Source organism: Thamnophis sirtalis, unplaced genomic scaffold, assembly GCF_051295495.1.
Source record: "Thamnophis sirtalis isolate CommonGarterSnake01/CBP01778 unplaced genomic scaffold, rThaSir2_p1.2 scaffold_1, whole genome shotgun sequence".
In the NCBI taxonomy this organism is placed as follows: Eukaryota; Metazoa; Chordata; class Lepidosauria; order Squamata; family Natricidae; genus Thamnophis; species Thamnophis sirtalis.
The window spans coordinates 22,545,417-22,560,882 of record NW_028261381.1 but is presented as its reverse complement, the minus strand read 5'-3'; the positions used below and the strand labels follow the sequence as shown (position 1 = coordinate 22,560,882).

At 35.4% G+C, this 15,466-nt stretch overlaps 1 protein-coding gene and 1 long non-coding RNA gene across 5 annotated transcripts in view; one reads left to right on the top strand and one right to left on the bottom strand.

Moving 5' to 3' along the window:
* LOC148049354 (uncharacterized) overlaps positions 1-1,909 on the top strand; it is a 42,188-nt gene extending 40,279 nt beyond the window's left edge. The window contains exon 3 of the long non-coding RNA XR_015695887.1: positions 1,478-1,909. This is a non-coding gene — a long non-coding RNA (uncharacterized LOC148049354). The remainder of the gene's footprint in view (positions 1-1,477) is intronic.
* Positions 1-15,466, bottom strand: part of OLA1 (Obg like ATPase 1) — a 100,652-nt gene that overhangs the window by 48,380 nt on the left and 36,806 nt on the right. For all 4 annotated transcript variants that reach the window (XM_087708933.1, XM_014056465.2, XM_014056464.2 and 1 more), the window contains exon 5: positions 6,716-6,891. In XM_087708933.1, the coding sequence (XP_087565059.1) occupies positions 6,716-6,891 (176 nt within the window). The remainder of the gene's footprint in view (positions 1-6,715; positions 6,892-15,466) is intronic.

Sequence of the window (15,466 nt, the reverse complement as noted above, 5' to 3'; positions counted from 1 at the left end):
ACTTTCTGCACAAACAAAAGGCTGTGAGAGTAACACATCCAGCCTTTCTTCCAAATTTGTTTAAGAGCAAACACGCTTTATACTTGGTCTCTAAACTTACACTGTAAGAAATTATAGGACCATATTTAAAAATAGATACATTTAACCCTATGATGATTGTGCATGTTATTTGAATCTATGTTTCAAGCATGAAAAAAGTCATTTTCCTCAGGTTCACCCATTTATGCTATTCATTTCCAAACTACAACAGAATCATCAACAATTACCACATGATCCAAATCCGCAATGCAAAAAATGCAAGATTACCAGGATAGTTTTTCATATGAACAATCATTTATTTATCATAAAGAACCAATTTGGTAGATGTGGGTGAACCAGGCCTTCCTATTATAATCCTTTGTCTTTACAGCATATGTACACTTCCAGTGTGATGAAAACGTAGGCTCCAATTTTCCTCATGATGATAAATATTTATTTAATGAAACTTTTAACATTTTGAAAATTCTGTTTGCGCATTCTGAGAACTGACGTAAGCGTGGGATGGAAGAATACCCTCATATCAGTTCATTTATCTCTTTTCCTTACTGAGAAAGCTTATTTCTATTTAAGCAGTGTGTTCATGAATGTAGACCTATAATATAATATATTATCCAGTAAAGTTGGGGAGGAGAAAAATTACACATTATTAGATTGATACGCTTATGCTTGTATTTTAAGAATTGGTTTTGTATTTCTTCATGTTTTTACAAATATCTTTAAATCACTTTTTTTTAAAAAAATCCATATGAACCTACTTAAGAATGCATCCATTTGAAAAAATCTACAAGTATGCCATCTTAATTGCACCTGCTATGTAAACCTCTGATTCATTTCTTTTTCAAAAGTAATTCAACTGAAACATCTGAGTGGATGGAAGTGAAATGGATGTTGGGATTCAAATGTATTTTTGTTTTAAGAAATTCAATTATTTTGCCATGCTCATGAATATTTTTGAAGCATGATGATTTGAGAGCACACTCCCTTACTTTGTTCAGAATGGGAGTGGTGAGAGGGACACTGAACATTTCTATTTTCAGAGACAAACAGATGTGCTTCTTGAAAAAGAAATCTAATAATTTATATTTTTTTTGTTTGTGTGTGTGTATTATTTTTTATCAGCACAAATGCAACCAACATGCATGCATGCATGCATGCATACATACATACATATATATATTGCAACTTCTCAATCTGGCCTATGACAGAGTCATCCATTGCACAATGAATTAATTTCATGAGACAACACAATTTTAAGACAGAAATATTCTAGTGTGGTGTGGTTTTCCTATTATCAAAGTCTCTGTTGGCATGCTAGCAACACCAAAGAGTCGAGATAGGAAGTATGACTGCTGCCATTCAGGTGTCACAATTTACCATAACAAAGCCTTTATGGAGACCTAAAAATCAAGAGCAACACTATTTCCCTCTTGATTTGCAGGTGTGCTTCATCAACTATAACATGCGAAACTGTCTCAGTATTCCAGGAGAAGATTACTAGAAAGAAAACGATGAAATATTCATATTTATAAATGCATAACCTGATCTGCAAAATGATCACTCGTTTTATCACATTGACCATAATGGCAAACAGGATTCTAGAAGAAACCTTTTTTTTTTCCTAATAGAAGGGTTTCAAGATGGAGTATGAATCATGACTTTTATACTTCTCAAGCACAGAAAATGATGGGCTTTAGTGGTCATTTACATTTTTCAAGTGTCCTGAACTTTTAAGCACTTGGATCAGAAGAAGAAGCAGAGTTATCATTTAGCAAGCTTTTTTTTAAAAAAAGTTATGGGGATTATAAATTATAAAAAAGATTATAGATCTTATGTTGAGATATTATAGATCTTATGTTCAGATATATACACACAAACACACACATTTTTTTATCTATTGCTAGCTATAACTTTAGGGGTGTATTTAATGCAACATTGAGATCATTAATGCATAGATTTCTGATACACAGCAACAAAATCATTTTACTTGCAAGGTGATATCACTTGCAAGGTGACATAAAATCATATTTGTCATGCAATGATTCAAAGATATTTAATCCAGGAATACACTTTACTGCATCCTTACACCTTCAAGAAATTAATTTCATGAACATTAAGTAACAATACAATAGTTCTCTATTCATTCAGTCTATTTCCTGCCTTTTATTAAAAAAATGCCAATACCATGAGGATGGACAAATGTAAAGCATCAGTAAAACCAATAAAGTAAAATTCAGGAAGAATGCCCAGGCTATATTCCATTCGTTACAGTAGATTTATGCCTTGCACTAAAATGTAAATAGTACTAAAGAAACACGCGCACACACACACACACACACACAACACACTTAAGGAAAATAAACACAGTCTACAACAGTTCTTTCTTCAAACATTCATTTCTAAGTATTCTAAATACTTTCCATTACTGAATTGGGGTCCCTATGAAAAAGTGAATGAGAAGAAGACACTTATGAAAAACAGAGCAATTAAATAAGATTTCCCCATGTCTAGAGACATAAAGAGTATAAAGATATTCTATAGTATCCCTGCGCACAAAGGAAAAACTATATAGCTCTCAAATGTAAAGAAAAACCATTTCTTCCTTCAAGGGAAATGGTATTTATTTTTATAAGAGGAGGGAATACAATCAAGTTGTTACATCCATACCTGTCTTTCACTAATTCTTGAAGGGAGTTGGAGCTATATTGTAAGAATCATCCATTTACTCTAAAAAAGTATTACCTATAGCGGTGATGGCAAACCTATGGCATGTGTGCCACAAGTGGCATGCGGAGCCATTTGTCAGGGCACACAAGGCATTGCGCTTTCAGCTAGCCAGCGCACATATGCGCGCTGGCCAGCTGACTTTGGCCTTCTTTTGAGGCTATTTTTCACCCTCAGAGGCTTCCTTGAAGGATCCAGAGCGTGAAAAACCGGCCCTACGAGCAAACAGGTAGTCAGGTTCCTGAAGGCTCTGGAGGACGAAAAAAGGCCCTATGGACAAACCGGAAATCCATTCCCAAACTTCCAGTTTGCCCATAGAGCTGGGTTTTTTGTGCTCCGGAGGCTTCAGAGAAGCTCCTGAAGTCTCAGGAGCACCTCCAGGGGGTGGGGGAAGCTGTTTTCACCCTCCCCAAGCTCCTATAAAGCCTCTGGAGCCTGGAGAGGGCAAAAAAAGCATGCCAAAAATGGGGGGAAGCACTGGTCATGTGTGCATGCACGCTGGGGTCGTGCCCATAGCATTATGGGTGTGGCATGTCCACGCATGACATCCCTGCGCTCCCCCCTCTTTTGGCACGCGAGCCACAAAAGGTTCACCATCACTGACCTATACAGATCATCCTTGACTTCCAATCACAATTGGGACCAGAATTTCCACTGCTAAGTAAGGCAGTTGTTATATGAGTTGTGGGGTTTTTTTTTTTTGCCATGGTTGTTAAGTGAATCACATGTTCTTTAAGCAAATCCAGCTTCTCCCACTGACTTAATTTGCCTGATGCCAGTTGGGAAGGTCACAAAAAGTGATCTCATGACCCTGGGATGCTGCAACCGTTGTAAATACATGCTAAATTTTGATCATGTTACCATGCAACAGTTGTAGGTATGATCGTAACATTTTTGGTGCCGTTATAGTTGCTAAATGAATCACTGTTAAGTCAAGGACTACCAGTACAGTAAACCATTGATGTAATGGACTAATATCCATTACATCCAAATGTCTGCTAAATTGTAAATAGGACTTTACTCCTGTGAAAAATGTAGGATAACATAATGTTAAAAATAGGAATCTATCTGGATACATAAGCAAAATTGAATACATCATGTCAAGTGATAAAAACATGTTTTAACGTTGGAAGTACAAGATAAAGTGAAGATAGACTATAGAAAAGAGCATATGAAAATGATAAAGACATCACAAAAAACAAAAATAAAGAGAGATAAGCTGTTAGAGGAGAACAATGATTTTGAGATTAATCTATCAAATCACTCTGTTCTATTGCAAGATTTGGAAGCGATGAACTTTACGGACCAAAATGAACAAATAGTCAAAAACATCCTTGTATCTACTACATCTATAGCAGGGGTGTCAAACTCAATTTCATTGAGGGCTACATCAGGGTTGTGTTTGACCTCGAGGGGGGGGGGCATCACTCATGTCTCAATGGACAGTGATACAATAAAGGAAATTAAACATTATTTTCAAGAACAACCTTCCCCTACGCCAGAAAAGTTTTCGATCAATGTGTGCTGCCTGCCCTAACATATGCCACTGAAACATGGATACTAATCTCACCATTGATACAAAAGCTGCGAGTGGTGCAAAGCGCCACAGAAAGAAACATGCTCAGCATTTCAAGACAAGATAGAAAGACCTGCACGCGGATTAGAGAAGAAACTAAAGTATACTATATCATCAAGAGAGTAAAAGAACTGAAATGGAAACGAGTTGATCACATAGCAAGAACAACTGATGAAAGGTTGATCAAGGCAGCCATAGAATGGATCCCACTTGATAAAAAGCATCCATGAAAGAGACCTAAACCAAAATGGATCAATGACATCAGCAAGTATTGTGAGCCCAATTTGCAAAAAAAAAAAACCAACTCAGGACAGTATTGGTTAGAGACATGCAGAAGAGACCTTCATCCTGCAGTGGATAGACAATGACTAAAATGGTGATGGTGATGGTGGAGAAGGAGAAGGAGGGAGAGGGGAAGGAATGTAACATGTATGGAGATTTTTTGGGATCGATTTACCAAAATCTGTTGGTTGAGGCAAAGTACAAGCTCAGATTTTATCTATTACAGTCGACGTCTGCTGAATTGAGATAACCCAAATCAATTTTTCAACCCCTCCCTCAATTGCTTTAAAGGTTCCCTAAAAATTCTGCAACTTTAAATGTATTTCCCTATGTAGCTTTCTCCATATTGTTTTAAAACCAAAAAATTATTCATTCAGGAAATTTTTATGGATTAATTTTTTTAAGTTGTACATTGGTGTATTGTTAACATTTGGTTGGAGAGCAATTTAGTTGTTACACTACACTTAACAGTAATTTCTTCTGCTAATGTAGAAATAGTGTTTTCTGTCTCTGGAGTAATTCATTAAAAACTGAGATAAATTTTGGAAAGCTTGTTTTCTTTTTAAACTCTAAATGAAGAGGAATACCCAAATCAAATGTAAATGCATCATCCAGCTAATGACATGTTTTGTGCTGACTTGATGGAAATTGCTTTTTTGTTAAACTATTGTTTATAAATAAGAAAGTTATTTTAAAAAATAATCATTCTGTAACTGTTGAAAAACTAGCAGAAATAAGCGAGTTTATTAACACTAATTTAAAATGTCGTAATATATCATTAAATATAAATATCCTCCAAACAATTCCAAAAATTAATTAGATTGGACAGAATCTAATATGATTTGATTTGATTCAATGCAAAGGATTTCACAAATATGTATCTGCTTGCTTGATACTATGATCATGCTAAATATATCATATAAGTGAAATTTACATTAGTGAGTAGTAAAAAATATGAACTGAAGTTGTATCAAAGAAAAATATGTTTTATGATTACAGAATCTTCCTATCTAATGAATAAATTAGGATTTCAGTGAATAAATTGTGTCTTCATGACTGGTGATTGAAATCTTTTCCCCCTCCTAAATCAAATCTGCTTGTTTCTTTATTGTAGCTGTCAAGGACAGTTAGTTGCAACCTACTGCAAATAAATCCTGAAACTATTACAGGATTTAACACAGAAATCTGTGAAGCCACCTCTATTTCATGTTAAAACTAGGGCCATATGCTTATTTCACGTGGTTCATCATCAGCTATTCCTTCCTTTCAGTCTTCGTTTTTGCTCTAATATTTATTTGTCTATTGTGAGTTTTGGAGAATTTGAACATTTGCATATTTTAAGAACTTTTGAGTTTGTCTAATATAGATATTTTGTTTTTACTTGTTTTATATTAGTATGCTGCCTGGAATTCCAGGCCATGTACATGGGGTGGGAAGAGGAAATTTCTTATTTTATCCCCAATATAGAATGAAATAAAATCCAGTATAGTGTAATGGTTCATGAACTGGACTAGCACAGGTGCAAGGTCCTGGGTTCTAATCCCCCATTACATATATAAAAACTGCCTGCCTGACTTTTCTCCCAGACCTAGACAAGGAAGTATAAAAAGCCATTCTTTTCCCAACCCACATTGGACTGCCAGAGGATTTGTGTTGACGTCAACAACAACAAGATAAATTAAACTCAAAGAATATGTCAGATTTATCCTATGGTTGAGTCCAAATCATTGTTATTCTGCAGTGATTCTCCTATTTGAATTAGTTTGACAGACTTTAAGAAGAATGTATACACATGCAGAAATTACACATTCTCTATTAAATTACAAATAATAAATCTTCACCACTGTGTAGTTTATATTTATCAAAAAGTACCTATTAATATAACAATTACATAAATATATACAATTAAAAATAACATGTTACTGCAATTTGATACATACTGGTGGAATAGTTTAAATTCGAAAGAAACTAGTGCATTTTTTTCCAGGGCAGTAAAATCCAATGATAATCTGACAATCATTAAATCCTGTTTTCGAAAACACATCAATCCTACACTCCAAAATATACACTTTTGAAATGGAATGTTTTCTTACTTACATATTCAGGTTTTAATTTCTTGTCACCGCCTCGTACAGCCACTTTTTCTAATTTGTCTATAATGGGCATGATCATTTCCTCATCTTTTAGTCTAAGTTCTTCATGTATTATTTCAATGTCACGAACCGGCTCCACGCTTCCTTCAATGTGTGTGATATCATCATCATCAAACGATCCTTTGTGGAAGCAAAAGTGGGTGGGTTAGGCAATATTCTTAGCGAACAACAACGCACAAAGTACCTAATATGTCATAAATGTATTATACATACATAGACGCACAAAACAAACCCAGGACGGGGGTAAAAATTAGACACAGCACAACCCGGTAGTTATGTCTACGAGGGCAGCACACAATTGATATTTTAAATTCTCCAGGGTTCTTTTTCGAGTCAATATCATCTCATAAGGTCTTAAAGCTAGTTGAGGAAAAATTGTCTTTATATATCATTCGATAAACACAGTGGCTTAGAATAAAGTAAACACTGAAACTGTCAGGAAGTTCTGTCAAAGAATGGTGAAGTTCTCTAGTATAGTAATGGGTTTCCAAGGGAAACAGAATTTACGAAAAGAAAGGGGGGGGGACAAGGGCCTGAAATCATCTGGCAGACCTCTTCCCTGCTTCCAACTACTTTATCACTATGGTTCTGACGGTGATTAGATAATGAACCACTCAGACACACAATTTACACAGCAGCTAATTTCATCGGTCTGATTTGAGGGTATGGTTTTTAGGGGGCCATCAAAGAAGCAGAGGAAGGTGCATTTGTCATATATGAGTGACAACCATTCACACTATCTCAACAAAATGGTGCTGGCCCTTATTAGAAACACATGCTATTATCACATATTTAAAGTGCAGCTGAAGCCATAATTTCAAATTGCCAACTGGAAACATAAGGGTAAAACAACCAGATATTACTGAACCATGTGTACTGACTTTATGCCCTTCTGAAGACATAATGTGGCAACATAATTCAACTGGGATACTCTTGAGTTATCAATAAAGAATTGTACGAAAACAAAAATTAAACATTTATTAATAGCAAACTATAATTTAAATGGTAGGCATATTCATGAATAATTCATGACAAAATTTTTTTGACACCATGTAATAGCAGAATCAACCCACTAACTTCAGGCACAATGTTTTAAACACCATTTAGCATGGTTACATCATTTTTAGTGTTGCCAATTATAATATCCTCCTGATTTAAAAAAAAATCTTGTGACCCAATTCTTTTTTCTAATTGAATTTGTATCGTGAAATTTAATGCTGTACTCTGAGACACCTAGGCTGCATGAAAACAAAACCTCCCATGTAATTCTGAAAAGATGTCAGCCGCACATCAGGCCAATTCATCTCACTTTCTCCTTGTGTGAGGAATATCACAGGAATATCTTCATTTTGAAAACTATGCATGGTAAAACTAATCTTTTCCTTTCTAATAATGTGACTGAAAAACACAGAAAGCAGCTTGTCATCTGATATTTTTTTCCCTAAAAACATTGTGAGGCACAATTTTTTTCCTGACATTGCTTAGCTCAGTTCAAGTGGCCACATATGCCTTCACATGTCAATACTAATCCTTTGGAGTGTTTATTTATTTTTAATGAAAACATGTGAAGATCTTTTAATGCTTACAACTAGCACTGGTTAAGCTGGCTAATTAATTTTGTAGTAACTGCATTTTCAAAATATTTGAAAAGAAACCCATCAGGTAAAAATAGTATCAGATGATGAAGACGATGACGGTATTTTGCATTCCTTGTTCCTACTTTAAAGGAATCATTCACTTCCTTCTCAAGCACTAGGTTGTATTTTTATTACCTCTTGATCATAATAGTAAACGGCAGTACTGGTATCTAGGTGTATTCTTGTCGCTTTACCATATTCATCCTATGACTGTTTTTGTTTTGTTTTTTGTAAATATTTGAGAATTTTTTAGACACGTTTTATTCCAACTTTTTATGGATTTACATTTAACATTTTAATCATTCAAAGAGCTGTTGGGATCTTGCCAAAATTGAGGAAGTGTTTTTTACTTTACATGCAATTTTAGCAGGGCCCTAATGGAAGTAAGGTCAGAACTTTAAAAGAATTTCAAAAAAAAAAAAAGTTGCAAAAAATTATGTAAGGAAAGACACATTAGACTGATTTACAGTAAATTAATTAATGCATGTAATTAATTAAATCAATAGTTACTCTTTTGATAATTTTAATTTAGGAAGATCAGTTACATAACTTGTCTTTTAGATATAAACACTTAATCAAATTGTTTGAAATATGTTTTATAAACGTAACTATAATTAATAATCATTTATCACCTAAATTTAAAAAAAGACTTTTCTATCTTTCTTTCACATCCTCTATCACTCGGAACTAATGAAGAAAAACTCTTCTTTTATGTGATATTCTTTGAGACAGGGGTGTCAAACTCAATCCCATCCCGGGCCATATCAGAATTTTGTTTGCCCTTGGGGGGCTGGGGTAGGCACGGCCTGGTCATCTCGGCCAATTGGGTGGGTGGGGCTGGGGTGGTACAGGCTAGATCCTCGCTGTCTCCAGGACGGCCCCAAGGGACAACTCTGGGTCTATTGTGGACCAGATCCATCCTGCGGGGCCGCCTGTTTGAACCCCTACTTTAAGATACTTAAAGAGATCAATTATATCCTCATTCCTCTTCCCATTCCCATCCTTTTCTTTTTTCAAGTATAAATATTCCCAAGCTTTTCAAACTCTTTTTGCAAATAAATTTCTTGTGTCAATTCATTCTTTTCACTAAACCTATTCCAGACTGTGTGAAAGCTACTTAAGCAAACACAATATCAAAATAAACATTCCGTTTAGCTATAAACTGGTATTAACTAAACTGTTATTTAAAATTATATTTTAAACTGATCAATCAGAATGTGGCCAGAGTAACTAATGATAGTGACTGGATTGAAAACTATGATCTCTCTAGGCAAAAAAGATTTATTTTAAACCTAAAATTTCACTATTCACATATAAAAAGAGGAAATGAATCTATCACCACCTTGAAAAAATAATCACTATGATTTTATCTTTCTATGCACCCAGAAGTACAATTCCAGTTACTTATCAAATAAAAATTGTACTTGCAATATCTAGTTGCCCACACTGCTTTCCATCCATACAGATTTGAATATGATACTCTTCCCAGTATCATGTAATATGGCACTATAATGCTGTTACTTACTATTTAAATTTTACTCACTTTTATAACAAACATCTCACATATAGGTCTATAGAAAATTATTTTAAATATGTCCTCCCTTAAATATGAGTACAATTGTATGCATATTTTTGTACTTGCATTTTTAAAAACAATGAATAATTTAAAGGGGTTGATAATGAAGATTTCAGAAGAGATACCACGTGATAGTTTCAGCACAACATGTTATGCTTAAATATTAAGCTGCACAAAAATGATCATTTTCCAGCGCCTTTGTATGACCAGAGGTAGAGGCTTCAGTTTGAGTGCCAAATATGACTCATGGGTTTATTTATCTAGCCACCTTATTATTGTATACACAAAAATGTGAAATCACAGCTGCCAGTTTTCTAGCTGGGCTTGGCCTTCATTTGCATTGAGCACTTCCCAATAACCTGGGACGTTGTAATGTATCACCGCAGTAAATGTGCGGATCCAAGCAGCATGGCCTTTTGTGACTGACAGATGGAAATTCTGCCAATGTGCATATTTTTAAGTACCCAGTATGGCACCCAGTGTACCAATACCCATGGAACCACATAGCCAGTTTATTAAATCTCAAATCTTTTAATTACGTTTGCTTTCTTTTGCCCTAGGCATTCTATTCTATTTGCAGGTCTTTGTATTTTGCGATTTTTCTCTAGTTCTTTCTCTTCTATTCTGCTGTCTCCAGGTACTTGCAATGTCCACTACCCTTTTCTCTTTATTATTGACAATTGTTAAGTCTGAGTTATGTGGCAGACTTTTTTTAATTTTTAAAGAACTTATTATTAATAATCTAAAACACCCTATCTTTCAATCTCTCCTAATTCAAAGTTCCATGAATTGGCTCTAAAATGTTTCCAATTAGTCTGCATGAAATATTCCTTTACACTTCAACAACAGCCCGGATATCATTTTCCTATTACACAATAACAGGAGCATAGTTTCTCCAGGTATTTACATATTCTTCTATCCTGCTTTATTCCAATATTTTAACATGATATAAATTCTATCTATATTTTATCGGCACCCTTTAAATTACAAGCTGCCTTGGTATTATTTTACAATATGCACATACTTCTTCCATTTCTTACACCGTCCATATGACAATTATTTCAAAACATCCAGAGATTTTGTCAATGCTTATGTTATACCTGTCAAGATCTGATGACTCTATGTTATGTATTCCTCTGAACAGAACCACTACACTTAGTTACAGGCTATCATCAACCAATTCATTCTCTTGCTAAAATCAAGTCATCCAATTACTCCTTGACTAATCAAGGCTGTTTTGGCTTTTTCTTTTTTCAAAAGGTACTCAACAGCATAAACAGTTCACTTACAAGAAATGGAAAGGGGCTAATCAGCAGAATTATTGTTTTGCTGCTACAATTTGCAGTATTTAAATGCAGTTGCTGATTGGACTGAAAGTTTTATGATACAGCAAAGGAAACTAGTTTGACTTAAATATGAAGCTGCCTACGTCTTGCCTACTGAAGGAAAGAAATGCAGAAAACTAGAATGTTTGCAGCAATTCACTTTTTATATTTATGTATCTAAGTAAATGTTAAAATATATAAAAGTTCTTAATTTTCTAGGCATGCTTATCTTTCCATCTTCTCTAATTTTCTGACGTTATGTTCATATTTCCACCACGAACAGACTCTCTCTTTTGTTTCTAATACACTGAGGCTCAGAATTTAAGGATCCAAGTACTCCAGCAAATTAATTTATTGATTAATCAATAAATAGCAAGAGACTATAAAAACAATACTGAAAAAGCTAGAACATATTTTTCTATCATCTCCCCTGTGGAACTTCCCAATCAGTTCTTAAGTGATTCATCTTTTTCTTGATAGTCTTTGATAAAAGGTTCAGACTTCCAAATAATGTACAAGTTCATCGCCTACAAAAGTTTAACAATTGATACTTAGTGTCCCAATGTATCCTAGATTTCAAAAAGAACCTAGGCAATCAACTCTTATACAGAGAATAGAATATAATAGAATTCTTTATTGGCTGACTGTGATTGGACACACAAGGAATTTGTCTTTGGTGCATATGCTCTCAGTCTCTACATAAAAAGGCAAGATACATTCGTCAAGAACCATAAGGTACAACACTTAATCATAATCACAGGGTACAAATAAGCAATCAGGAAACAATCAATATCAATATAAATAGTAAGGATACAATGCAGTCATAAGTGGAAGGAGATGGGTGATAGGAATGATGAGAAGACTAATAGTAATAGTAACGCAGCCTTAGTGAATATAGTTTACCTACAAAGGTATAGTTTACCATCAAAGAAAATGTGTACAATGTGTTCATAGCAACATATTGCCACATACACCCAACCATTCTGTGAAAGGAACTTCATGATACTTCCCATACTTTGTTACAGAATCAGGTTTTTCAAACCGTGCTCTAGAGAAAACCTTTCTAGGGTGTTGAGGCATGTAAATTGTTGAATACATTTGAGTCTGGAAAATTGATTTATTCTCTGCCAGCTACTTCAAGAATTAGCACATTTAAGAGATGCTATGCTACCTAGAGCAGCCACACCCAGGACCCTTTCTTGCTGAAACTTTTCTTGGCCTTCAGGCCGCTTGAACTGGGAATTGAACCGAAAATCCACATTGTGCAATGACGCTTGTAACTGAAACAGCCCAAGTGTGAGAAGACTGGTTGAAACTCTGCTCTTCAAACAACTTTGGTGGTAGAATCTTCAAGCAATAATTAAATACTTTGTGAGGTCTTTACATTTCTTAGGAGAAACTGCTTGCCTGGTGAATTTTAGCTGTTTCTGTAATGCCGACATCATGGTTCTCCCCATGAGCCTCCAAATGAGATGGGACTGTGTAAGGGGTTGTTATATTATTAGGGTTAGTTGTAGTATTTTAGTCAAATTTACTTATTTATAATATTTATTGTTTTCATACAATTGATGTTTGGGGGTCAAACTATCTGCAACTTCATAAGGGGGTTGATGAACTGAAGAATTTGGGACCCCCTCGCTTAAATAGTCCTCTCTCTTTTCTTCCTTTCCTGTCTACTTACCTCTCCCTTCTCTTCTGCTCCTAATTTTGTTTTCCTCTATTCCCATCATTTCCCAGCACAGATACTTTCATGTACCTACCTACATAGATAGAAACATAAAGAGCTGCACTGCTCTACGATATGAATTGGTGCTTAAAGTTATGAATGTAATTCTAATGACTCTGCATTCTCTAAATAAGAAAACATGAGACATACACTTAAAAGTTTAAAGAAGAAACACCAGCAGGAAAACATACCAACTAGGTAACAAAGGTAAGTATTAAGAAGCTCAGTGAACTGATAAGATGACATGCGTCGATATATTCATTAATGAAAGGACAAATTAAAAAATATTGGGAAAGAAGGATCTCTTATAAGTGATAGTCGTTATCCATGTAAAATACACATCGAGTCTTGATTAGAATAAAACTATCTGCAGACACTTGAAAGATACTTGTTGTCCTCTTCCTTTTTCCTCTCAAGCAACAGGCCAGTAATTAAAATTTTTAGGGAAGTTTAAATGTGCAGATAGGTGAGTAGCCTTAGACATGAGGTGTTTTGTATTTTTTTCTTTTTATCTGTTGCTTTTAGTAAGATTTAGCTGGCAAATTTGATCCTACGAGTTGGGCAGTCATATAAATTACTGTATTTTTCAGAGTATAAGATGCACCGGTGTATAAGACGCACCATGATTTTGAAGAGGTAAGTAAGGAAAAAAGGTTTTGGTCTTCCCTAGCCCCCAGAGCACTCTGCAGGCTTCAGCAGGGCTGGGGGAAGACAAAAATGCCCCCGTTTTTCACCAAAATGGGAGCATTTCCCCTTCCCCCAGCCCTGCTGAAGCCTGCAGTGTGTTTCTGAGGGGCTTCGGGAGGCAAAAAATTGCTGTATTTGGTGAATAAGACACATCAACATTTCCACCCTCTTTTAGGAGGGGGAAAGGTGCATCTTATACTCCGAAAAATACAGTACATAAATACATATTGGGATCGTAGGGGGCTTTATTTCCTTTATTTAATAAGGCACAAATCATCAGGCTCAAATTATCACACTTCGTACACATTGCACAAAGACCGTCTTCTAGAGAAGACTCTGATGCTGGGAAAGGTTAACAAGAAGAGGATGACCAGCAGCAAGGTGGATGAACTCAGATACAGTGAGGATGGGTGCACCATTCAAAGACCGGAAGGAGCAGGTTAGAAAAAGATTGGCAAGTATGTAAAGTATTCCATTCTGAACCTTGGAATTGCAATTAGCCATACTGCCTGGAACAGGGGTGGTATTCACTTACCTTCCCTATTGGTTCGCAAATGTGAGTGAGGGTGCTCAGCCTACCGCGCATGCACTTTGGCTTAAAAAAGTGCCTAAATGGGATGCCATAGAGCTGTGGCCGGTGAGTGGGGCCACCCATGATTTCCGTAACCGATTCGGGCGAACCAGGGCAAACTGGCAGAATACCACCTCTGGCCTGGAACCCTTGAATCCAAATAATGTGATTCTGTAAACTGATGTTGTTTACCTGGAAGTAAATCTGATGGTGTAATTTTCACTTGTTATACAGAAATCTGGAGTTTAATTCTTCATCAATACAGCACCATAATTCTTCTCTCAAATAGCAAAGTAATCATTTGAAAAATCTAAGTTTCTCCGTGCAACAGGAAGCTATGTTAAATTCAGCTAGAGAAAAAACATCACCACAGTCCAAAATTTAACTGAAATTAGGAACCCAAAATATTCAAAGTTGCATGGCTATTACAAAAACTCATCATTTCTATAAAAATAATGTACTTCTATAAATGACAAAACATTAAAACTTTTTGTTGGTTTGTTCCATAATCTGGAGCAGTTTATATCAGTATCAGAGAGGAAATGAATTAAACAAATATATGCAGTTCGCAAAGCTGGCACTATATGGATAAGATATAAACTGGGGGTTACGTACTAATCTAACCTCAATTATTGTTATTCCAAATCTTTGGGTTTTTTTTTTAGCAAGTTTGATCCCTTCTACTCATCCTTAATGGTCCCCTTCATTTAGAAGAGTTACCTCTGTGGTAGGCAAATAGGTCTGTGTTGGACCCTTTTGGAAGTTGCCACCTTGCATGTTTGTAAAATACAAGCATGTTATGGATTGCTGTCTCCTATTGTTTCCACAAGCCTTACGTCTTATAACAGATCAAGGTCACTTTTTAAGATTAACTCTATAGTTAATCTTAAAAAGTGACCTGAAGCATAATCATCTTTGTTGCTTTTCAATTGGCGTTTAATTTCTAAGCCATGTCTGACTGTTTGCAACCATATGGACCATACCACGCCATTGTCCTCTGTCCTCCTGTCTGCCAGAGTTTGTCCAAATTCATGTTCATAATCATCTAGGGATTTAAAAACTCTTACCTTTTAAGTCATAGCCTTGACATCAATGTATCCAATCTATGTAAGGGAAACTGAAGCCCCTTAATACTAAAAAAAACTTTTATTAGTGTCTTCCTAATTTCCCAAG